The sequence below is a fragment of the Chrysochloris asiatica genome, unplaced genomic scaffold (genome assembly GCF_000296735.1).
Source record: "Chrysochloris asiatica unplaced genomic scaffold, ChrAsi1.0 scaffold00172, whole genome shotgun sequence".
NCBI classification, from domain to species: Eukaryota; Metazoa; Chordata; class Mammalia; order Afrosoricida; family Chrysochloridae; genus Chrysochloris; species Chrysochloris asiatica.
Window position 1 is genome coordinate 2,332,467 of NW_006408690.1, and position 27,012 is coordinate 2,359,478.

At 39.4% G+C, this 27,012-nt stretch overlaps 1 protein-coding gene across 1 annotated transcript in view; it reads left to right on the forward strand.

Annotated features, from left to right (window-relative positions):
* MYO3A (myosin IIIA) overlaps positions 1 to 27,012 on the forward strand; it is a 410,482-nt gene that overhangs the window by 35,626 nt on the left and 347,844 nt on the right. The window contains exons 5-6 of the mRNA XM_006871683.1: positions 19,868 to 19,944; positions 26,306 to 26,451. Coding sequence (XP_006871745.1) covers positions 19,868 to 19,944; positions 26,306 to 26,451 — 223 coding nt within the window. The remainder of the gene's footprint in view (positions 1 to 19,867; positions 19,945 to 26,305; positions 26,452 to 27,012) is intronic.

Consider the following 27,012-nt stretch of genomic DNA (forward strand, 5'->3'; position numbering starts at 1 on the left):
GATATTAAAATAATATTATTTGCACATAAACTGCTTACATTGCCACTCTGCATGTTATGAGACATGGGTGACCCAGTAGGGTTTATAGGTTTTAATCTGAATAAAGTGTGCTAGACTGAGAACTATAGTGATACTTCGCAAGGACAGAAGGAGTAAGATGTGGTAAATCTCAAACTCCAGCATCAAACTGAACATCATTGTTCTCAATTTATGCTTACATCAAATTTTCACTGAGCGCTACATGTAGGGAATAAAGGGTCTTAGAAGAAGTTATATTTACATTTCTCACTTTTATAAAATAGGCTATATGTTCGTTATTAACTACCAAAGATCTGTGTTTGGAGGTTTAACAAGCATCTCTTACTCAAAGCATCCAAAATTGACTGCCAAGGCCTCATCCATTCCCAGAAATCTCCTTGTCCTCACCTTCACATAGACAATAAGTCACAAAAATTTGCTTCTCTGCTAGAAATGTCCAGTTCCCATCTTTACAGCTCCTACCTTAGTCCTAGCCATCATCTTTTACCTGGACTTCTTGCATCTAGTCTTGTTCCCTACCTTCCCATTTATTCTCCACACTGCAAACAGGAGAACTCTTTCAAAAAGCAATGTAATCATATTAGTCCCTCACTCATTATTCCATTCAATGGGTTCCTCTAGCCCTTGGGAGTTGTTGTTATTGTTGTCAAGTATGTCAAGTTAGTTCCAACCCATAGCGACCATGTAAAGGGCTTCTGAGGAACAGCTAGTGAGCTTGAACCACCAACCTTGAAGTTTAAGCCGACTTTGCAGTCCAGCTCATTAACCCGCAGCACCACACCAGGACTCCCGCCTCTCTCTATACTGGGCCACACAAAAGAAGTACTTAATGATTGATACATTGTTTGTACTACTTGGTCGTCTTCACATCTTTTCATTTCCTATTGTCTGCTAGCCAGGTAAACTTCTTTTAGTTTCTTTGTGTGCCATACTCTTAGGGTTTTTAAACATGAAACTGGGGGAGGGAGCCCTTAGGCAGTATAAATGGTTGATATACTCAGTTGGAAGTTCAGGTTTACCCAGAAGCTCCTTCGAAGCAAGGTTTGGTGACTTACTTCTGAAAAATCAGCAATTGAAAATCCTTGGAGGCATTTCTGCTCTGACATATGAGGGGTTTCAAAGAGTTCAAGTAAAAATTGTTTGCATTCCATTTTTCTATGCACTTTTTGAAGTCCCGCCATATACGGGGTTACTGCAAACCCAGTCATTGGCAACAGGGTAACTGGTAGAACTGAGAGAGTCCTTTGAAAGCATGAAGATGCTTTTTTAAAATTTTTTACTTTTACTTATCCCAGCAGGTGATCCTCACCCCAGTCTACCTGAACCATCTCTCTGTCTGGGAAAAGATTAGGATTTGTTCAAACAGGAATACAGGGAAAAGACTGTATTTAACATCAGTAGTGGGAATTTGTAGCAGAGCTGAGGCTAGGTCTCGAGAATCCTCTGTGTAAATTGCTTTATCTTCTGTTTAGCATATGGAGAGAGAAATCCCAGTGCTAAACCATAAGGTTTCATCTAAGAGAGAAGAGACCAAAGGAAGAAGAGGGGAAGTGCACAGCGTTTGAATTGTAGGGTGTTGTGGAAAGAAGAAATGGAGAAAGAGCAGGAAAGGGAGATGAGCTTTAGATAAATGAAGATGACTATGAGAACAGAAAGACTCTTACACTCACATTTCCCTCATTCTCAGTGTTGGAGAAAGAGACTACTTCCTGGTCTACCCCAGTCCAGACTGGAATGAGCCACGTTGTAGTTATGTTGCAGGTACACAGTGATTAAGTAGAGAGGACTCAGATTGAACTTCCCAAAATCCTTACCTGTAGTTTCCATAATTCTAGAAGTAACTGGAAATTTGACAGGGGAATGTCTATAAAAGTTGCTCAGGAGATGGTCTGAGTAATGAGGTCACAAAGCAAGTCACCTGGATCAGCTCTAAATGGGCATCTCCATCTCAGTGTTCTGAGCTCTAGCCTTAATCTAGAGAAAGAGTAAGCACCGTAGTCTATTGGGACCCTGCTTGCACCAGGAGAAATGACTAGAGTGGCCTCCAGTATGGGGGGCCACTAGAGCACCCAGCAGCCAGGCAGACCAAGACACATTGTTCCCAGACCAAATATGCCCGAGGGTCCTATCTGCTCCCCTTGCCACAAGTCATTAAAAGTCATTTGTCTTACCCTGTGTGGCTTCCTGGTGTGGCACTGTAGGATAAGCATAGGACTATGAACTCACAAGGTCAGTAGTTCAAACCCACCAGCTGCTCCACAGAAACTCTATTCAATAGGGTGGCTATGAACCGGAATTGACTCAACAACACACTTAACAACAACAACACTGTATAGAAAGTACCATTTTAAGAGAGAAGGAGGAGGCAGAGTAGACAGAGGACTCTATCTAAAACGAATTACAGATTTATTAGAGCTGACTAGAATTTATTTTGCTCCAAGGAGAGAGATAATATTTGTTATAGGGAAAATGAAGAAATTGAAAATTCTCTGTGTGTGTTATTTCTAACTGTCATTTACACAAGGGAGTTCCATGTACAAGGGGATCAAACGATTGTGATCTGTAAGACTTTCATTGGCTGATTTTCAGAAGTAGATCAATGGGTCTTTCTGAATCTTATTCTGGAAGCCCTGCTGAAATCTATTCCACCTCACAGCAGCACCCAAGCCTCCACAAATAGACTGGTGGCTTCATTTGAGATACATTGATTGGGAGTCAAGTCTTAGTCTACCGCCCTAGTGTTGTTAAGTGCCGTCTAGTGGGTTCTGACTCATAACAACCCTGTACAGGGTTTCCAAGGAGCTACTGGTGGCTTTGAACCACTGGTCTTGCACTTAGCAGGCATCGCTTCCCTACAGCAGCACACCAGGACTCCAGAATCCCACCTTTAAGGCAAAAGCTCTACCTGTGGACCATCACTGCCCCCCATCCAGAGACAGTGTCATTCATTTTGTGACCAGTTACAAATATGATGCTTCCCTGCACAAAACCTCTCTGTCCCTCCTTAACCAGCCAACTTTAGTTGATAGCCTCCTTGTTTAGCAGATCAGTTATACTTCATTGTGACTATAGGTTTAGTTTGCCTAACTTCCTGCTAAACTGTATGTTTCATGAGGACAGGATCTTTGTCTGGTCTGTCCCTTTCTCCTGAGAATCAAACATGGCCAAGTGCACACTGAAATTACTCAGTAAGTACAGTTGAAAAGACAAATGAAAGACAGGAGTTTTCATACAATTGTGTGTGGCTAGGAGAAGGTCACTTAAAATCTCCAAGGACATCAATCTGCACATCTACCAAGTGTGACAAAGAACAACACCCCCCACAGAGAGGTGATTATTGTGAGGGGCGGACAGAGGTAAACAACTTAGCATCATTCTGGGCATTTTGCAGACCAGCTATTAGCATTATCATGAAATAATATTCCTACCTAGCCTCAAACTCACTTCTGTTACATAATGAATATGTGATAAATTATTGCTAAATAATGTCAAATTGAGTTCCTACAACCAATGCTTCTTCATGTTTTTTTAAAAAAATAAAAGCAGCCATTTCTTAGAATTAATTCCATTTTACTTTAACTAAGGAGCTCTGGTAGCGTAGTGGTTACGAATCGGGCTGCGAACCTTAAGGTCAGTGGTTCGAAACTACCAGCCGCTCCGCGGGAGAAAGATGAGGCTTTCTACTCCCGTAAGGATTTACACCCTCGGAAACCCTGTACAGGGTCGCTATGGGTCGGCTCCAACTCGAAGGCACTTAACAACAACAACAACATCAAGCTACTTAATTACGCTAAAAGTAAGTTTTGGTCTGGTCATAGTAGTTAGAATAGAGCTTTTTAGAAAACCTTGTGCATGTTTGCTAAGTGGAATAGGTGTTTACAAAAAACCATAAATGCCTCAGAAAGCAAAACAAGCGAGTGAGCTTGTAAATGCTGTTAACGATATACATTGGCTGTCGCTATATGATCAATCAGCAAAGAGCCCGAGCTCCCAGGAGATTACACTCTTTAGGCAGGTCAACTAAAAGTTTAGTGTCTGAAAGGCAGAGCTTGTCTTGCTTAGAAAATGGAAGAGAGACTCAATTTAAAGGGCAGTGCTCAGTTCTCATTCTTGTGGATTTCTCTCTGGGGAACTTCATTTCTAATAGGATAGTTAACATTTCAATACAAAAGTACAGGATGTACTTTTTTTGTGATTTATTTAGGCATCGTGCCTATGACAGACTATTTTATGGCTTTAAATCTCATTACTCACATGTCCGGTTTGACACCAAATTTCCAAATGTATAATATAGATAAAAGAGAAATTGTGATTTATTTATTAATAACCTCTGTAGGATAAGTACTGAGCTGTGAACCAGAGGTTGGGAGTTCAAGTCTACCAGTCGCTTCTCAGGAGAAAGATGAGGTTCCCTGTTCCTGCAAAGATTTACAGCCTCCGAAACTCTGTGGTGGTGGTAGTGGTGTGCTGTTGAGGAAGTTCTGATTCATATCAACCCTGTGTAGGGTTTCTGAGACTATAAATCTTTACGGGAACAGGAAACCTCATCTTTCTCCCATGGAGTGACCGGTGGATTCAAACTGGTGACCTTATGGGTAGCAGCCCAATGCATACAAAACACACCACATTACCAGGGCTCTTTTAGAAACCCTAAATAAACAGGGTAGTGTAGTGCTTACAAGTTGGGATGACAACTGCAAAGTCAGCAGTTCAAAACTATCAGCAGTTCTGCAGGAGAAAGATGAGGCCTTCTGCTCCTGTGAAGATTTACATCCTCGGAAACCCTGTGCATGGTCACTAAGAGTCGGAACTGACTCCACGGTACTTAACAACAACAATGTATAAATGTATGTTGTTGTTGTTGTATAAATATATGCATACATATATTTATATACATTGACACATACCTATAAAACAAAATTTTAAAGACCAAAATTAATGTAACATGTGTGCATTTTATGTGAGTGTGTATGTCCTAGCTCTTTCCAATAAGAGGAGCATTAGTGCCCAGTGATCTAGCATACCTTGTCCCCAGATCTTGGTTTTTAAAACCAGTCTAAAAGGAATGAAGAATTCTTATAGAAAAGCAAAGTTTGGTCTGAAACTGGTGGGATACAAGATGATACTGGAATATAGTGTACCAAAAATAAGGAAATGCTTAAAGAATGATGGAGACATGTCAGAAAGATCTAAACACCAACTTCAAGCAATTCTCACTGACCAAATCTGGGACCAATGATTGTTGTTGTTAAGTGCAGTCGAGTTGGTTCCAACCCATAGCGACCCTGTACAGGGTTTCCAAGGAGCAGCTGGTGAGCTTGAACTGCCAACCTTCTAGTTCAAACAACTTTGCGGTCCGGCACATTAACCCATAGCACCACACCAGAACTCTGGACTATTAAATAAAACAGAAATTAATTAGATAATTCCGGCATAAATACAGAAGTAAATAAATAACCAAATGGAGTGAAGTAAAAGCTTTCCCATACAAAAGAAGGCCAACTAATAAATATAGAAGGAAATAGAGAATTTAAAAATCATCCTTTGATAACCATCACTGTTGTCGTTTGTTCTTAGGTGCCATCAAGTCAGTACCAACTCATAGCAACCTTACGCACAACAGAACAAAACACTGCCCGAGTCAGCACCAGCCTCACAATCGCTGATACACTTAAGCCCATTGTTGCTGTCTAGTTCATCTCATTGTGGTTCTTCCTCTTTTCACTGACCCTCCTCTTTACCAAGCATGATATCCCTCTCTAGGGACTGGAATCTCCTAATTACATGTCTGAAGTATGAGAGACAAATTCTGGCCATCCTGACTTCTAAGGAGTGTTCTGGCTGTACTTTTTACAGTACAGACTGGTTTGTTCTTTTGGCAGTCCATGATACTTTTAGTATTTTCCTCTAACACCATAATTCAAATGCATAAATTCTTCTGTGGTGTTCTTTATTGTCCAACTTTCACATGCATATGAGGTTACTGAAAATACCGTGGCTTGGATCAGGTGCACCTTAGCCCCCAAACTGACATCTTTGCTTGCAAACCTTTTAAAGAGTTCTTGTGCAGCAGATTTGCCTAATGCACTACGTCATTCAATTTCTTGACTGCTGCTTCCATGAATGTTAATAACTGATCCAAGCAAAGTGAAGTCTTCAACAACTTCAGTCTTTTCTCCACTTATGTTGATGTTATTTATTGATCCAGTGGTGAGGATTTTTGTTTTCTTTGCATCGAGGGGCAACACATACCGAAGGCTGTGGTCTGCGATCATCATCAGTAAGTAGTTTAAGGTCTCTTCATTTTCAGCAAGCAAGATTGTATCATGTGCATATTGCAGGTTGTGAATAAGTCTTCCTCCAATCCTGATGCTACATTCTTCTTTATATATTCCAGCTTCTCAAATTATTTTTTCAGCATACAGATTGAATCAGTATGATGAAAAAACACAGCCTTGGCATACACCTTCTGTAATTTTAAATCATTCTGTGTTCGCTTGCTCTGCTCTAACCAAACTGCCTCTTGGTCTCTGTACAGGTTCCTCATGAACACAATTATGTGTTCCTAAATACTTGTTCTCTGCAGTGTTATCCATTGATTGTCATGAACCACACAATCGAAAGCATCGTGTAGTCAATAAAGCACATGTGAACATCTTTCTGATATTCTCTCCTTTCCACCAGGATCCATCTGACATCACTGCTGATGTCATTCCACGCCCTTGGTCTTTTGAATCTAGCCTGCACGTCTGGCAGTTCCCTGTCAATGTACTGCTGCAGCCATTTTTGAACATATCAACTCAAGAGTGTAGCCTTCTATTTATGAACCAAAGATTATTGCTTCTACACTTAATGTACTTCATTTAGAAGCTCATTTTAAGAAGAGAGTTGTCTCTCTGATATACCAGTCTTAGGAATTTTGTTGTTGTTTCCCTCCCTGCCCCCATGTTAACTCTGATATATTCCTATGTTGTTGACATGTTCTTAAAGGAGGATGTTTTGCAATTCAGTTATCTAGCATCCTCAAATACTGCCTCTTCCATTCTAAATTCATTACTGCCACATCGATTCAGACTCATAGCGACCCTGTTAGATAGGTAGGACTGCCCCATAGGATTTTCATCCTGGTGTGCAGTGTAGGATAAGCACTGGACTGATAACTGCAAGGTTTACAGTACAAACCCACTAGCTGCTCCCTAGAACCCCTATACAGCATCGCTATGAGTCAGAATCAATTCAGTAGTACTTGACAACGATCTTTATGGGAGCAGACTGCCAAATCTTTCTCCCTCAGAGTGGCTGGTGGGGTTCACACTGCAATTTCAGTACTCAGATAAATTCATTAACCGTTGTACCACCACAGCTGACCTGATTATGTTCGCCTCATCAACAAACTGAGGATTTTTCATGGTATAAGTCTTAAAGCCTTTCCTGTTGACAGAGTTTGATATTATAATTTCAAGTCTGCTTCCTGTTATATTGTGTTAACAACAATCCATAACCTTCTTTTGCTCTGATGAGATGTCCAGGGTTTTGCCGTATGGTTATAGCAAACCAAGTGACCGGGTCTCGAAGCCACAGTGAAAACCACGTGGTGCTGACTCTTGTTATTTTCAGTAGCTGTGTTTTGTAAAGTTACCACAAATGCTGAATTAGCCTGTCCTGAGCCACTGCTCCTAGGGGAAATAACAGGGTTAGATTCCTCTGGTCACAATAATTTCATCAATCAGTCAAATATAATCTTGTTGTAAGTGTGTTTCTGTTTAAAGACACCTTATTTAACATATACTGTTTATTCATTAACATTCAATTCACTGCCAACAGCACTGTAACTCATGCATGATTGAAACTTAACACATGAATTTTCTCCTTAAAGCACATCACAGCCTTCTTGAACTAACCCCCAAACCAAACCCACTGCCACTGAGTCAATTCTGACTTGTAATGACTCTATAGGACAGAACAGAATTGTCCTATAATGTTTCTAACACTGTAAATCTTTATGGAAACAGACAGCCTTATCTTTCTCCCATGGAGTGGCTGGGTAGTTCAAACTTTTGACGGTAGGGTTAGCAGCCCACTGTATAACCTACTGTGCTCCTAAGGTGCATTAGACAGCACTACATTTGAGGCATATTTTAAATAGTGAAATCACCAACACCAAGCATGAAGAATGCAAAAATCATGGCAGTAAGTAAATAGACTGTGAAAAGGACCCTTGTTTACAAGTATGATAGCTGAAACAAGAAAGTAGAGTGTCACCTTGTTCGCCCTCAGCTCAGAAGGACCACAGTCGTAGTATTGTTTTTTGTTAAGTGCCGTCAAGTTGGTTCTGACTTACATCGACCCTTTGAAGAGTTTCTGAGGAGTGGCTGGTGAGTTTGAACCGCCGACCTTGCAGTTCAAACCGACCTTGTGGTCAAGCACTTGCTTATCCTACAATGCCACTAGAGGACTCAACATTTTCACTGGTTTGTGCAAGTTTGTGAAACACCACGAAAAGATCACGAGTCCAGATTTAGGGAGTCCCTGGGTTATACTGAATGCACTCAACCTGCTAACTGAAAGATTGAGTTTACCCAGAGGTACCACAGAAGAAAGTTTTGGTGACATACTCTTGAAAAGTCTGTCATTAAAAACCTTGTGGGACTCTATCCAGAGAAGCAGGAATACTAGAGATGGAGACAGAGATGAGGGTATGTATAAATAGAGCCTTTGTGGACTCTAGACTCGTGCTGGCAGCTAGGTGCTGGTGGCCAGAAGGCAGGCTTACAGAATGTACCTTTTGGTTGTTTAAATGCTTATATATTCCTGAGTGTTTTTGTGTAGTCCCCCCCCTCAAAAAAAAAGAGGGAATAGAAACAACTACTGCTGAATGATGATGCATGGAGGAGATTGTAATCATTGCAGTGAAACTATGAGTGTAAATCTGATGTTCTGCCATGGAAACTATTACTCAATTTACAATAAAAAACAGACAAAAAACCCTGTAGAGCACATGGTTCTACAACATATGGATAATCATGAGTTGGGCTCTACTGGACAGCAACTTGTTTTTCTGATTTTATAGATTTGGGGGTTACAAATAAATTATAGCAAGTAAGGAAATTCACAAATACAGAATCTGTGAATAATATAGATAAACTGTATTTGATGCAGAAGTATGACATTTACACATTTTTCTCCTAGTAATAGAATGTGTGCAATAGGAAAAGGGTATGTTGTATAGCTACCAATCAGTCTCGGATGCCTTAGGGAAAAAAACCTTAAACTTACTGCCATCGAATCAATTGTCTCTCATAGTGATCCTATAAATCTTTATAAAAAAAGAAAACCTCATCTTTCTCCTTTGGAACAGCTGGTGGGTTTGAACTGCCAACCTTGCAGATAGCAGGCCAGTGCTTTCCTACAGCACCGTCAAGACATCTTGAATGCCTTAGTAATTGCTGTTGTTAAATGCTGTCTAGTCAGTTCAGACTCATAGTGACCCTGCAAAGGGTTTCCTAGGAGTGGCTGGTGAGCTTGAATTGCGAACTTTGCAATTCATACTGACTTTGCAGTCCAGCTCATAAACCCACAGCGCCACACCAGGACTCCAGCATGGCTTAGTAGAGGAATGAACATTTCGCAGCAGTGTAATCAAAACAGAAGAGTGAAGAATAATTAACATATACTACTTTAATGTTCTGTGGCTTTGACTTTTTTTTTTTTTTTTAAGATTATCCAGCATTTGGATTATTTATTGTTGTGTTTTTTTTCTTAAATGTTTTATTGTGAATTATGTGATAGTTTACATGGGAGAACATTAGTTTTACATTCATTTTATCGTATATCGTCTCATTGCCATGGTTACAATCCCTTCCATGCAATCCTTCCCCCGTACCCCCCAGGTCTTCAGCACACAGTCACTCTCCCTCTCTGGATCTAAAGTCTCCAGCTGCTCCATCGCTCCATGTCATCATCTCTGGCTCCATTTCAGGCATCACTGCTTCTCTGGGTAGGGTCCTGCTCTCTGCTCTTCTCCCTTGATGGTCCTAGGGACCTCCGCTCCTAGACTGAAAAGTTAATCACTCCCCTCCTTGCTATAAAACATCTACCTTTACATTTCCGACCCTCACAATCAGTCCTGATAACAATTATTCACTATTGTATCACAAGAGACCCGTCTGCATTTCATTGCATCAGCCCCGGCTAGTCAGATTGAATACTACTCATTGGAGATTCTACCTTCCTCCAGGCCCTCTGGATCTAGGTTCCCTCTTGAAAGCTTGTAAGCCAGTCACTTCTTGCCTTTGTAGTCCCCTGCCCCCCATTTTGGGTAGCCAATGTCCAAGTTGCCCATCCCTGTCTACTCTGTGTGGAGGGGGTGGGAATGATTCTTGCTGTAAGGACCTGTTCCCTCTTTTGATCTACTGCTTCCATAGGTATAGGTCAAGTTCATCAAATTGTATGAGAATACTTTTTTGTTGTTTTTTTCTTCTTTTTACTTCTGGTTGAGCTCTGATCATCCAGCCACTGAAGCCAGGATAAGTGGGTATTATCTGCAAGTGTGGGTGTTCTTATGCATATGCCCTCTCTTCTTATCAGCTGGATGCTTCACTCTCCACTCTAGTCCTCTGTGGCTATATTCCTGGACCTGGCCCAGGAGTCCCCAGGTCTTGCCACACTGCTGGCCAACCAGGTCTTCACCCGGGTTCACAGAAGTCTATTGAACATGGTAGGACTCAGCGCACAACTTCATTGCTGTTTTTCCCTCCCTTCCCCTTATCGGTGTCGAGCGTGGTCACCAATCACAGCGTGTATTCCCATTGAGTCTTAGTCTTGGAAGGGGGTTTGCACTGAGGGGACCCGACCACTTGCCTTGATGTTTCCTGGGCAAGCATGTTGCTTGTTCTTATAGTAACAGTCGGTCTGCCTATATATAAAACAGTTGTTTTATATTTTTCCTGTAGGTCTTTCTTTCAAGAAGTATCTTCTGTTCTTCTAGCCACTCCAGGTTGGTCTGCTTGTCCTTTCAAGTGGGAATTTCCCATCTCTGGATGTGGTTCAGGCTTCCACCTATATATAGTCTTATGTATTGCAGAGGCTCCGCAGAAAGCCTCCTTCACTGGGCACGTTGTAGCCCCATTTTAGGTATTCCAATCAGTTATAGGCAGAAGACGGACTTACAAGCTTTCCATGGTGATGCTTGTGGCTTTGACTTTTAAAAAGCCCTGTTCTCTTCCTTTCCTTTTGGATTATTGCTCTCCCTTCTTCTAGCCTGCTTTCTGTACAGCCCAAATCTCTTCTTGCCTCCAGTTCCTTTCCATTTCCTGTCACTATCCCAACTTTCTGCCTGGAATTTTCCACCCTTCCACATCTCCTCCCTTGAGATGCTTATGTAACTGTTTACTTTGGTATCTTGTTCTGTTAGCTACTTTCTGCACAAGATGATTTTCCTAATCTTCTTTACTTCTTAGGGGTTCTGAACCCATTCTTTGGATCCCTATTGCTTTCAAAGTAATTTTTGTCAGTCATATTTTGCATTTTAGTATTCCTGTCATCTTAGCTACTTATCTTGCGTGAATTTATACAAAGTAAGAATGCCATTTGTCCTCAGGGAAGTTGGTTCACCTCTCCAGTTTAACTTTTCTAACTTGAAAATACATATGGTAGGCTTTATCACCTTTAAATTACCTTCCAGCTCTGAGGCTATATGGTTGGATTGTAATTCAGTTATTTCTTTCTTGCTGTGGTGCTATAGGATAAACACTGGATTGCTAACCACAAGATCGGCAGTTCAAACCCACCAGCCGCTCCTCAGAAACTCTATACAGGGTTGCTATGAGTCAGAACTGACTTGAGTAACAACAACATCGGGTTTTGTGTTTGTTTTTTTTAAGTTGGGCATGTGTGCTATTTGTAACATAATTTAATATGATAATTGTCTAACCAAAAAACCTGTTGCTGTTGAGTTAATTCTTACACATGAGCACCATCCAGTACTTTCAGATTCGAGGGTTTCTAAATCTGCCTAGCTGCATTTATCCCTTTTCATTTATTTTGAGACTTTGTGTTTTTCCTTCACTTTCTGGACAGAATAGTCCTACTTTCCATTATAGATTATTCCTCCCAGAACCAGAAGAAAAATTTCTTTTTGCAGGATCCCAATAGGCAACAAATGATATATGAAAATCTAAAGATACATAATTCATGATGTCAGACTACCTGAGGCCAGTGGTCCTTGAAGTAGAACCTGCCAATGTCATAGTGTGCGCAAGACATCATTCAAGCGCAGGAAGGGATATTCACAACTTCTTTTGCAGTTATTTTTTAAAAATTTCATCCTTTAAAATGATCTACATTTATATGTTTCATAATGTATATGCTAATACACTAGTTAAAGTATAGAACCTAGTTCCAGGGAACTCTAAAAAAAACTCATGGAGAAATGAAATTAAAAGATTATAGAATTTTTCTAGGAACTTTTAAAAGACCCGCTGTACATCTGTGCTTACTCACAAACTTTTTAATGTTTGGGATGTATAATTTAAACACTTGGAGGTGAAATATTTGTCTTAGAAAATACTTAATTTCATATTAATATTCATATAAATATAGAGATATACTATCTAATTAATGTTGAGTTTTAGAACTCTTGTTATTATCTGACTTTGAGTTGGCCTCTGGCTCATGAGGGCCCCCTGCACAGAGGATTGAAGCTGGTCATGCCATCCCAATGACCACAGATGGTTGTGATCCTTTGGGTTCTTATTAGCTGATTTTCAGAAGTTGATCACCAGGCCTTTCTTCCTAATCTGTCTTAGTCTGGAAGCTCTGCTGAAACCTACTCAGCATCATAGCAATATGCATGCCCCACTGACAGACCAGTGGTGGCCATGCATGATGTTCATTGGCCTGGAATTAAACCTCTGTCCCCCATATGGAAGGTAAGATCACTACCACTCATTCAATGAGTCATAGCTTTGGAAACTTAATTTTGACTAGTACATTTTTTAATTTACGCTGTTGTATGTAAAAATGACTGGGCTGTTATATCTGGCAGGTTAACAGGCAGTTGAAACTACCTCTGACTAGTTTAGGCAAGGATACTGAAAAGAGTATTGGCTCACATTGTCAAGGGAGAGAGTGGGCACTTTGTCGTCTCAGAACAGTGCTAAGACAACCCTAGACCTCAGGAGCAGCATCTCCAGAACCAATCTGTACGCCCTGACATTGGTTAACTCCACTCCAGTGACCTTGAGTGAGTGGCCCTTCTCAGGGAACACATTCCAAGAAAGAGTCTGAATGGGCTACCTTGGGTCACATAGCATACCGCCACAAAACCTTTTCAGCACTTTTATGTATGTGTCCTCTTTTCCTCTATTGTGGAGCATGAAAGGAAGTTTCTTCCCATGTACCTATGTCTATAAATTCAGACACTAGGGCATGGCTACTTGCTGAAAAATGTCACTGCTAGTGACTTAATCTTTTCTTCACATCTGGAATGAGAACAACTCCCTTCCACCTAAAAAGTGTCCCACAGTTTCAAATGTCATATTCCTGCCAGGAATAAAAACTTGGATTTTTTACTTGGTTGCATTTTTTTCCTTTCATTTACATTTCAGGTAAATGACATTTGAATCCGGATATTATCTATAACACAAAGAAATATATTTACAAATGATCAAATATAATTTAAAATATTTTTCATGAAAATTGGAAACCCTTAGAATAATTTAACTTTAAATTACATTTTCTGTGTTTTTAAAGTTGTTATTGTGATTTATGTTTTAGTTTACATGGAAGAACATTAGCTTTACATTCATCCTATCGTATTTCATTTCATTGCCATAATTACAATCCCCTCCATGCATCATCAAACAACCAAAGGGTATACCCTGCAAGCCTGCCCCTAGATTATCAGCACACAGCCCCTCTCCCACTCTTGGTCTAGAGTCCCCAGCCTCTCCATCTCTCCACATCATAGTCTCTGCCTCCATCTCTGGTGTCACTGCTTCTCTGGGTAGGGTCCCACACTCCGCTCTTCTCCCTTGATGGTCCCAGGGACCTCTGCTCCTGGACTGCAAAGTCAGCCACTCCCCTCCTTTTGCTACAAAACTTTTACATTTCCAACCCTCACAATCAGTACTGATAGCAGTTATTCACTATTGTACCACAAGAGTCATATCCCCATCTCCGTTCATCAGGCAGATTTCAAATCACTCAGTGGACATTCTACATTCCCCTGCACCCTCTGGAACTAGTCTCCCTCTTGTAAGCCAGTCATTTCTTGCCTTTGTAGCCTCACCTCCTTTTTGTTTCTGAGGGGTGGATGGTGAGTTTGAACTGCTGACCTTGCAGTTTCACATGTATATAAATAAATAACACTCTGTTTCTATCACAAAATCTCAGCTTAATCGTCTGTGCATTGAATTCATAGAAAGACAAAGTAAAATGATTTAGACTTAATTTTTCTGAAAGATAGAATGCTTAGAAGCAGGACATACTCGAAAGTAAGACAGTAATTATTGCTACTAGGGTTCCACTTCATACATACACATTTCTATTCCAAACAAATATTTTTAAACATGTTTCTGAAATCACTGTATGGCTGCAGACAAGTAATACAGCCATTGTCTTAGTCTCCTTGTTGTTGGTGTTGTTATGTGCTATTAAGTCAGTACTGACTCATAGCGACCCTATGCACAACAGAAAGAAACACTGCCTGGTCCTGGGCCAATCTCACAATTTTTGCCACACTTGAGCCCATTGACGCTCCCACTTTGCCAATCCATCTAGCCGGGGGTCGTCCTCATTTTCTCTGATCCTCCACCCTACCAAAGATGATATCCTTCCAGTGACTGGTCCCTCCTGACAATATGTCCAAAGTATGAGAAACGAAGTATGGCCTCTAAGAAGCACTCTAGCTGCACATCTTCCAACACAGATCTGTTGGTTCTTTTGGCAGCCAATGGCACTTTCAATATTCTCCTCCAGAACCATAACTCAAAAGCATCAATTCTTTTACAGTCTTCTTTATTCACTGTCCAGTTTTCACATGCATATGAGGTTATTGAAAATACCATGGCTTGGGTCAGGCTCACATTAGTCCTCAGGCTGACATCTTTGCTCTTCAACACTTTAAAAAGGTCATGTGCAGCAGATTTGCCTAATGTAATAATACATCATTTGATTTCTTGACTGCTGCTTCCAGGATTGTTGATAGTTGATCCAAGAAGAATGAAGTCCTTGACAACTTCAATCTTTTCTCCACTGATAAGAATGTTGTTTATTGGTCCACTGGTGAGGATTTTTGTTTTCTGTACATAGAGATACAATCCATACCGAAGGATGTGGTCTTTGATCTTCTTCATTAAGTATTTTCAGTCCTCTTCACTTTCAGCAAGCAAGGATGTATCATCTTCATATCTCAGGTTGTTAATGAGTCTTCCTGCAATCCTGATGCCATGTTTTTCTTCATATAACCAAGCTTCTTGGATTATTTGCTCAGCGTACAGGTTGAATAAGTATGGTGAAAGAATACAACCCTGTTGCACACCTTTCTTCATTTTAAACCATTCAGTGTTCCCGTGTTCTGTTTGAACAACTGCCTCTTGGTCCATGCACATATTCCTCATGAGCACAATTAAGTGCTCAGAAATACTCATACTTCGCAATGTTGTCCATAGTTTGTCATGACCCACGCAATTGAAAACCTTTGTTTAGTCAATAAAGCATAGGTAAACATCTTTCTGATAGTCTCTGCTTTTAGCCAAGATCCATTGGACATCAGCAATGATATCCCTCATTCCACGTCCTCTTCTGAATCCGGCTTGAACCTCTGGAAGTCCTCTGTCAAGTTCTCTGTATACTTGCAGCTGTTTCTGTATTACTTTTAGCAAAACTTTACTCACATGGGATATCAAAGATAGGGTCCGATGATTTCCACACTCTGATGGGCACAAATATGGATCTCTTCCAGTCAGTTGGCCAGGTAGTTGTCTTCCAAATCTCTTGTAGATGAGTGAGTGCCTCGAGTGCCGCCTCACTTTCTTGAAAGATTTCAATTTGTGTTCCATCAGTTCCTGGTGCCTTATTCTTTGCCAATTCCTTCAATGCACCTTGGACTTCTTCCTTCAGTATCATTGGTCCTTGATCATATGCTACCTCTTGAAAGGGTTGAACATCAACCAATTCCTTTGGTACAGTGACTCTGTGTAACTTTTCATCTACTTTTGATGCTTTCTGCATTATTCAGTAATTTTCCCAGAGAATCCTTCAATAATGAAAATCTGGGCTTGAATTTTTTCTTCAGTTCCCCCAGCTTGAGAAATGCTGAGCGTGTTCTTCCTTTCTGGTTTTCTGACTCCAGATCTTCACATAATTTGTTGTAATTGATTTTGTCTTCTCGAGCTGACCTTTGAAATTGTCTCTTCAACTCTTGTACCTCCTCATTTCTTCCATTTGCTTTAGCATCGCTACATTGGAGAGCAAGTTTCAGTGTCTTTAATCTCCTTAGGGTGCTTTTAAAAAAAAGGTCCAATCTAAACAACAGCTTCTGAAGGAATCTGTTTGACCCATTCAATTCAAGCAGCGAAGTCAGTTCTGAAGGTTATGGTGATCGTATTTTGGGATTCCAAGGGAGAAATCTTGATAGATTTTCTTGAAGGAATCAGAACCATCATGTGGACTGTCAGAAAACTGAAAACTGCATTGGTGTGAAAAATGCCAGGACAGTACACAAAATAATTTTTCTCCTCATGGCACTGCCCTTGCTAACTCCTTGCTGATGGGGAGGACTTATCTATAAGAATTCCACTGGGAAACCTTACTTCATTTCCCAATAGCCCTGATCTTGCCCCTTCAGACTTCATTTTGTTCCCCAAAACTCAAAATAATATTTCAAAGGAACCCAATTTGAGGTCCTTGAAGGTACCCAGATTGCCATTTTTACATGGTGTAAGTTGACAAGCACAGAATTCTTCAGAGAAGAGATATATGGAAATACCACCTTCAGAAGTGTGTATCCACCTAGATGGAGCATGTGTTGAGAAACAATAGCTTCACACTTTGATATTTTTGTTTAGTAAAGTAGTCCTGATGTGTCACTGCAGGATAATGCACTGAAACACTAGGTCACTTTGAACCGCTAGGTCGGTGGTTCCAACTCAACAGCCATTCCTTGAGAACCTATACTGGATCACTTTGAGTTGGAACTGATTTGACAGCATTTAACAACAACAAGAACAACAAAGGGATTTGTGATTTGATAGCAACACTGTCTGACTTACCCTTTTCTATTGAGAAGGATAAAAAATTCCCTTTTTTCATTTATTTGTTTAAAAATATTTAAGGAACAATTTTCAAGTATAGAGAGATAATCTCCTTTGGATTTGAAAAATGATTGCACGAGAATTTTCTTTTTCTGTCAAATGGATGTTTTTAAAGGTCGGAATTTAAAGAGCACAGTTCAAGATTCTGTTTAGGATAGATAGGATTTACACATAGGTGGAGTAAGTCATTCAGCTATACAAATTGATATGACACCCAAAGAAACGCCCCACCTCTCTGCCTAATTATATTTCCACTAGTGAAATATCCATGTGACTGAATCAGGACTTTGAATTTCATGATGGAGTCAAATGCCTTAGAAAAATAAAATGTATCCCTGTTTAAATCTCACCTAGTGGTTCAGTCTAGTTGGTGTGTAAAATAAACAGCCAGAACCTAAAAGAAATGTGATACCTAGGACTTACTTTTTGTATCAGGGAAGTCAGAGTATGAAAGTCCATGATTTGAGTATAACCCATCAAGTCCAGAACAGATCAAGGCTAGGAACTTGGTAGCCCATGGAAACCAGGCCCCTGCCACATAAGGAACGGTGCTGTGTAAAGTGAGAAAACACTGCCTTCTGAATTCTCTTAAGTGTCAGTTAGGATTGTGCCTAATTAGGTAGAATTAATGAGATGACATGACTGAACTACTCGATTATATTTTCGTCACAGTCCTTCTGCCATAATCTCACAAAAGGAAAACATCTAATCCTATTAGTAAGGATGGTTTAAATAAACCCAGTTGCCATCTAATCACTTCTGACTCAGAAATCCTATGTGTGTCGCAGTAGAATTGTGTTCCATAGAGTGCTCAATGACTGTTTTTTCAAAGTAGATCACAAGGCCTTTATGGTGTAAATGTCGTTGCTGTTGTTGGGTCCCTTCATTCTGACTCACAGTGTCCTTGATTCTGACTCACAGTGACCCCTGTGACAGAGCAGACCTGCCCCATAGGGTTTCTAGGCTGTAATCTTTGCTGGAGCAGGCTGCCAGGCCAGTCTTCCTGTGGAGCCTCTGAGTGGGTTTGAACTGCCAGCCTTTTGGTAAGCAGCTGAGCACCTTACTGGTACTGGTGGTGGTGGTGTTAAATGCCATGCCGTCAAGTCGGTTCCGACTCATAACGACCTTGTATAAGCTCAGAGGAGCAGCTGGTGAGTTTGAACCACTGACCTTGTGGTTCAAACTGAACTCTCGATCCAGTGCTTATCCTACAGTACCATACTAAGACTCCCTTACTGGTGTAAATAGATGTCATTAATTTTAAAGTTTCAGTCAGATGTGATTTGTCTAAGGTTGGTGGATGAAAATAGTTTTATACACTTTTCAGGTCACCTACTATGTGCCTGTTGTTAAGTGCTGTTTAGTCAGTTCTGACTCATAGCAACCCTGAATAGAGTTTTCGAGGAGTGGCTCATGAGTTTGAACCACCGACCTTGTGGTTAGCTGTCCAGTGCTGATCGTACAGCACCACACCACTATATAAAACAATCTCAAACTCATCAGAGTGTGTTACTGAGGGTGTCTCAGTATTATTTAAATGAGGTGGGGACTCCTCATTCAAATAATAATTGTATACCAAAAGCTGTAATAGAGAAAGATAGTTTAAAATGCAGAAGATCAAAGGAAATACAAGTTAGTGTGATCAGGAAATGTCAATATGGTGGAACTAAGTCTCTAAATCAGGTGGGAATGTCCGAACCCTCAGGACATATAAGGAATGAGAAATCATTTGGTCTGGCCCTGCCAATGCAACCACACTTCCAGCTAGCCCATTGTTGCTATTGTTGTTGGTTGTTGTTGTTGTTGTTAAGTGCCATCGAGTCAGGTCCGACCCATAGCGACCCTGTACAGGGTTTCCGAGGGTGTAAATCTTTACTGGAGTAGAAAGCCTCATCTTTCTCCTGCGGATTGTTGTTGGTAAGTAACATGAATTCCGTTCCAACTCATAGCAATCCTGTTATAGGGTTTTCTGACCTTGAAGGTAGAGTGCTTATCCTATAGCACTACACCAGGACTTGTAGCCATCACATTAGGGGTGAGTTAATTAGATGCTTGACCAAATATAGTAGGCTAATTTTTAAATTGATGGTTTTGTATGGCCTGCAAATGATGCTATAAATTTTGGCAGATAAATGATTCCCCACCCCTGCTCTAAATGGAGCAATATGGATTTGAATATGAAGGGGCAAAAATAGGATGATTCTCTTATTTTGATTCTGCAGATATCCTGATTTAGGTTTCTGGTAGCGTAGTGGTTACAAATCGGGCTGCTAACCTCCAGGTCAGCAGATCAAAACTATCAGCAATTCTACGGGAGAAAGATGAGGCTTTCTGCTCCCATAAAGGTTTACAGCCTCGGAAACCCTATACACTATTGTCAAGTTCAAGTCTGGTGGCAGCTTTGAGGGAACTTTAATTTTCTTTAAAATTAATTTAAATATTAATATGTAAGAGAATTCATACCTTAGTAGGAGTAATTCATGCAAGAACTTAAATATCTCATCTCTTTTCAGGTGTGTCTGCACAGCTCACCAGCACCTGTCATCGTCGGAACACATCTGTAGGAACACCATTCTGGATGGCTCCTGAGGTCAGACAGAGAATTGTTTGTTAGTTTTTAAATAATCTCTGGAGAAAATTACATAACATATAGTTCCCCATTAAAAATGTACAATTCAATAATGTGCTGCCACCACCTCATTTCAAAACATTTTCATCACAGCAAAGTAGAAGCTCTTACCAATGAAGTAATTTCTTCTATCCCTCCAGACCCTGGCAATTGCCAATTTGTATTATGTCTCTGTGGATTTACCTATTCTGGAAATTTCATATAGATGTTATTGTTGTTGTTAAGTACCATCGAGTTGGTTCAGACTCATAGTGACCCTGTAAAGGGTTTGCAAGCAGCGGCTGGTGAGTTAGAACTGCCAACCTTGTGATTCAAATTGACCTCGTGGTCCAGTGGCTTTTTGTATCTGGCTTTTGTCACTTAGTATAATGTACTGTGGATTCATCCATATTACATAGCATTTATCATTACTTGTTTCCTTTTTAAGGCTAACTAATATATGAGCTCTGGTAGCGTAGTGGTTGCGAATCGGGCTGTGAACTGCAAGGTCAGCAGTTCAAAACTACCAGCTGTTCTGTGGGAGAAAGATGAGGCTTTCTGCTCCCGTAAAGATTTACAGCCTTGGAAACCCTGTACAGGGTCGCTATGAGTCAGAACTGACTCCACGGCACATAACAACAACAACAATATTCCATTATACTTATGAACCACAATTTATCTATTCATCGACTGATAGAAATGTGGGCTATTTCTACCTTTTGGATGTGGACTTACATTAGTACTGTTTTCATTTATTTCACTTATATACCTACTAGTGAGATTTCTGGGTCATATAGTAATCCTGCATTAACTTTCTGAGTAACCACCAAACTATTTTCACAGAAGCCAGGCCTTTTTACCACAGAAGCCATGCCTTTTTACATCCCCACCAGCAACGGACTTGGGGTCCAATTTCCCAACATCCAACACTTGTTATTTTTTAATTTTCTTTTTATTATAGTCTTCAGAGTATGTGTGACCATAATAGTACCCTGTTATGGTCCTGGTATGGTGCTGTGGGTTAAGGCATTTGACCGCAAAGTTGGTTTGAACCACAAAGTCAGTGGGTTCAGGCTCACCAGCCGTTCCATGGAAACGCTATACAGGGTCGCCATGGGTCAGAACCAACTCAGCGGCACTTAACAGCAGCAACAGCAGTAGGATAAGCACTGGACCAAAAGGTTGATTTAAACTGCAAAATCAGCGGTTCAAACTCACCAGCCCCTCCTCAGAAAACCTATTCAGGGTTGCTATGAGTTGGAACTGACTTGATGGCACTTAGCGATAACAACAGAAATGATTGATGATGTTGAGCATCCTTTATGTGCTTGTTGGATATTTATCTGTGGTGGAAGAAATGCCTTTCTTTAGTCCTTGTCTAATTCTTAAATTGGGTTGTTTGCATTTTTGTTAAGTATTAAAATAAAATTTATCAGATAAATCAATTGCAAATAGTTTCTTCCATTCTTTTCACTTTCTTTATAATGTCATTTGATACATAAAAGTTTTAAATTTTGATAAAGTCCATCTGTCATTGTTTGTTTTTTATTTGTAGTTCATGCTTTTGGTACCATGTGTAAGAATCCTTGCCAAATCCAAAGTAAGGAAGATTTTTATAATAATCAAAGTAAAGAGGTTTTTATAATTTTAGCTCTTACATGAGGGGTTTTTAAAAGGATAATGGAATTTCTCCATGAATTTTTGGAAGCCCCCTCATATTTAGGTCATTGATCCATTTTGAGTTTGTTTTTGTATATGGTTTAAGGTAGAGAGATCTAACTTCATTCTTTTCCTTGTGGAAATCCAGTTGTACTGAACAGTCACTATTCCTTATTGAATAGTCTCATGAGACTTGTTGAAAATTAACTGGACATAGTTGCATAGATTTACCTCTAAACACTCAATTCTATCCCATTGGTCTATCTTTATACCTGTTTTTATGCCAGGATCACATTCTTTTGCCCTCTATACCTTTGTAGTAAGTTTTGAATTCAGGAAATGTAGGTCTGTCAACTTTGTTCTTTTTCAAGTTTATTTTGGATATTAAGGACACTTTGCAATTCCATAGAAATTTGAGGCCCAGGTTTTCCATTTCTATAAAAAAGACTGCTGGAGTTTTTGATAGACTGAATCTGCACATTGCATTGGGAGGTACATTTTAATACTGATTAAGTCTTCCAATCCATGAACACAAGATAAGTTTTCATTTATTTAGATACGTTTAAAGTTTGTTCAACTATGTTTTGTATTTTTCATCTCCTTGGTTAAATTAATTGCCAAGTATTTTATTCATTTGAATGTTATTGTAATGGTATTGTTTCCTTTATTGCCTTTTCAGATTGTTCACTTCTGGGGTGTAGAAGCACAACTGAGCTTTGTATTTTGATCTTGTACCCTGCCATTTTGCTAATAAACATTGTTTATTAGCTCTAGTAGTTTCTTTTGGATTCTTTGGGGTTTTCTTATGTAAGATATTAGATAATTTCGTATGCAAATAGAGATAGTTTCACTTCCTCCTTTCCAATCCGGATGTCTTCTATTGATTTTTCTTGTATAGTTGCTCTGGCTAGAACTTCCGATACTGTTTTGAATAGTAATGATGAGAGCAGGCATCCTTGTCTTGTTCTGGTCTTAAAAGGAATGCTTTCTGTTTTTCATCATTGAGTATGATGCTAGCATTTGGTTTTCCCTAAATGCTCTTTAGCCTGTTAAGGAAATCCCCTTCTGCTTCTAATTCTGATGTGGTGCTGCGGGATAAGCACTGGACTGCAAAGTCGATTTGAACTACAAGGTCAACAGTTCAAACTCACCAACTGCTCCTCAGAAACCCTATACGGGGTCAGAAATGGCTCGACAACACTGAATAAGAACAGCAGCGAGAATTAGAAATAGAATAGAATGTTCAATTGTGTCACCTGCTTTTTCTGCATCACTTGAGAGTATCATGTTGTTGTTTTTATTAACTGATTTTCCTATGTTGGAACACTTCAGATAAAGTGTTGAGAGAGACAAATATTTTATTCTTTCTGGATTTCTTTTACACATTTATTTTGTCATTACATATGTTTTGGCATAGTCTAGAAGAAAATGTTACTTGTCTTGTTATTGAGAAATTTTTGCTTGTATAAATAGTAGCATATGATATGTTCAATGAAAGAATTTATGAATAAATGAGAGATTGACTTAATGAGTGAATCAGATAAAGTAAAGAGATACTACTTGCATCCTTAATTTTTCATTCAATGTACTTTAAATTAGTTAGCATGTATTTATGTTAATGGTATTGATATTCTGTTTTTAAATGAGAAATATGGTGAGATCCCGTAACCTTTCTCTAGGGCTGGTTTCCATATTGAGGCCTGGTGGCTGTGTTCAGCTTTAGTAGATTCTTTTTGCCATTACTTTTGAGAAGTTATAGATACACTGCTATAGTTAGAAAATATGTTTTTTAGAGTCACATCTTCTCCCCATAGTCACTATTAATGCTGTTATATTTACCAGTAAGAAATATTTTTTTTTTTTTTAATGCTGTTAGCAACATTTGGGAAAAGCTCTGCTATTTATCTACAATTTTCTAGGGAGTGAAGGGAAGTGGTGGAGTAAATCAAATACAATATGAATATTGCATAACCACAGAATTAAATTTGCTTGAGGATTAAATCTTGATGTACTGTTTCTATTTGAATACTAATTCAATTAGTACTTGTACAAAAAGTTTAAATGTAAACTTAATGTAAAACATGGAAAGAAAATAAATTATGTTAAAAAAGTTTTCTAAAACATCCAGTGGGTTAAAAACCTTTTAACAGGGATTATATCTTAGACTAAAACTAGGAAGTATGGTCATATAAGAACAGTCTTGAATAAGGGAATCTCAAATGAGTATCTTTGAAGTTTGTTCTTGTATGTTGCTTATATTCTAACAGCTTATAAAGAAATGTTCATTAATGAGAAATTAATAAAAATAGACTTATAGTTCCAAACTTTTGCATTTGCTGTACACATATTAATGAAAATACATGAATGGCGTACATTCTAACTTTATAATTTCATATATTAATTTGCAGTAGCAGAAAGCCATTATTATATATTTAAGTTTGCCATTTAGTAAAGCAGTTTTGATTAGTGGATCCTGGAACCACTTTAATCTATGAGTAATGGGAAATACTTTTATCTATTTAAAATCTAACTGCCAATGTATTCAAGTAGTTAGTAATTAAAATTGACATTCCTAATACACAATTAGGAGTGGTGCTGTGGGTTAATGCTCTGGACTGCAAAGTCATTTGGACTGCAAGATTGGCGGTTCAAGTTCACTAACCCCTTCTTGGAAATCTGTACAGGATTGCTATGGGTCAGAACCAACTCGATGGCACTTAACAACAACAATGCACAATTATTAGATAATCATTTTTTAGAGAGATTATTTTTATTATATCTACTATAGCACAAAAAGGATTTGAATGTGCTTTGATTCTTAGCAAACTGAAGGGTATTATATAAAAGAACGAGTCCTGTGGTGGCACTATAGGATAAGCACTGTACTACTAATCATAAGGTCAGCAGTTTGAACCCACACAGCCGCTCCTTAGAAACCCTATACAGAGTTGCTGTGAGTTGGAACCATCTCAACGGCACTTAACAACAGCATTAATTTTTAGCTATGCCTTTGAGCACAATTGTTTTCATTTGGGACACTATTTCTTCCTCCTTTCTGTTTTGCATTTTCAAAATATTTTTCATGGGCTACTTCTTGAGGGGACTTCAAAAAGTTCATGGAAAATTGGAATTAAAAGATAAAAATAAAAACATGAACTTTATTTTTCAACTGAAGCTCCATCAAGGTCAAGATGGTCCTGTAAGCAATGATGATGCCAGTATTTGAGACTGTCCCTGGGAATGTAACCATGTCAACGCAGTCTTTTCCACATTGCTAACTACAGAAAAATGGATGAACTTTAAAGATTTGCTAAGCTTAGAAAACAAAAAGAAGTCAGAAAGAGTCAAATCAGGAGTGTTTTCCTATCAGAAATCTTGCAAAATTTGAAAGGAATAAGCATGAACACAATTGTTGTGTGGGACTCTGGTGATGCTTTCCTGGGTGTTGTTCTGCGAACGCTTTGGCTACCTGTCTCAGGACACTCTCATGATAAGTGAATGTTGCCATTCTTTGGCCTTCAAGAAAGTCAACAAGCAAAACTGAGCAACCCAAAAACCTATTGCCTTGACTGGTGGTCTGCTTTTGCTTTGGCTGGACCAATTTTCTCTTATTGTTAGCCATTACGTTGATTGCGTGCTTTGTCTTCAGGATCATACTGGGAAAGCCTTATTTCATTTCCTGTTATTGTTGTTGTTAAGTGCTTTCAAGTCAGTTCTGGCTCAGAGCAACCCTTTATAGGGTTTCTGAGGAGCCGATGTTGAATTTGAACTGCTGACCTTGCAGTTCAAACCAACCTTGAGGTCCAGTGCATTATCCCACAGCGCCACACCAGGACTCCTCATCTCCTGTTACAATAATTAAAAGAAATGCCTCAGGATCTTTATCCCACTTCTTTAAAAATCCCATTGAAAGCTCTGCTCTTGTCTGCAACTGGGGCACAACAGTTTTGGCATCCATCTAGCAGACAGTTTCCTCAAGTTTAATTTTTCATTCAGAATTGTGCAAGCTGAACTAGTGGAGATGTCTATGGTGTTGGGCATTGTTTCTGAGTTAATCGTCAGTACTTTTCCATTAGGGCACAAGATTAGAACACATTGATGTAGATGGTCACTGCTGTGAATTTCATATTCAGCATCATCTCACCCAATCTTAAATGAGTTAACCATATGTAAACTAGTGATTTCTTTGGGGCATTGTCCCCATAAATTTTCAGCAATGCATCAGTGATTTCACCATTCTGTCAAGCTTCACCATAAATGTGATGTTTGTTCTTGCTTCAGTTTCCACAGAATTCCCGTTGCTCTGGTAGGGGTGTTTGGCAAACTGATACCTTGTCCTTCTTAGTGCTTCAAATACACCTTGTTAAAACATGTCGCAACAAGTTAGTATGAGTTGATTTGGGTGGAAAAAAATTTAAATCCATGCATAGTTTGTTTTTTTAAATAAAATACATTTTCCATGAACTTTATGACGACACTTATTTGAAAAACTGCTGAGATATTCTGCTGTCAAAATACGCATAATAATAATATGATCTTTTATTCTCCCAAGTTACAATTGTTAACTTACTGCTACTAAACTTCATCATTTTAAACACATACATGTTGTTTCTTGATATTTTGCATGTGCTTGCCAAAGTCAAGAACTTTGCTTCCTCCATCTCTGATGCCCACTTTTTACTAGGTGATTGCATGTGAACAACAACTAGATACCACATATGATGCCAGGTGTGATACGTGGTCCCTGGGTATCACAGCCATTGAGCTGGGGGATGGAGACCCCCCACTTGCAGATCTGCACCCCATGAGAGCACTCTTCAAAATACCAAGGTCAGTAGATGAACATCTGCAGCCCAGTTTTTCTCCCTGCAGCGGTGGAGCCCTTCTCTTGCTCATCATGGAAATAGTCTAATATATTCCAACAAGATGGGAGCAGAGTGGCCTTGGAATATCATTGTGTTTTTGTCAAGACATTTGTTCAGTCATTTCATTGCCCTGGTCAAAGTAAAAGAGCTTCCTCTTGATAATTGGTGTGTCTTGCTTCCTTTAGCTAGGAGTTAGTCTCAGAAAATAGCAGTTCACCCCACTTTCCATCCACTCCTAATTGAGTCAGTGAAGTGGACAGGCCCATGTTCAATGAACTCATGATATTCTTTGCTTCACTCTACTCCATGGCCCACCACCACCACCACCACCACTACCACCACCCCAAGTCTAGTACATTTTTTTCCAACTTACTAAGACATTTCTTGGTTTTGAACTTTACAATGAACACATTCTTTTAAATATTATAAAAAAAATATTTTAAATGTGTTAATATGTTGAATGTTGTTGTTACTGCTATTAAGTGACTTGGAATAAGTTCCAACTCATAGTGACCCTGTTATAGAG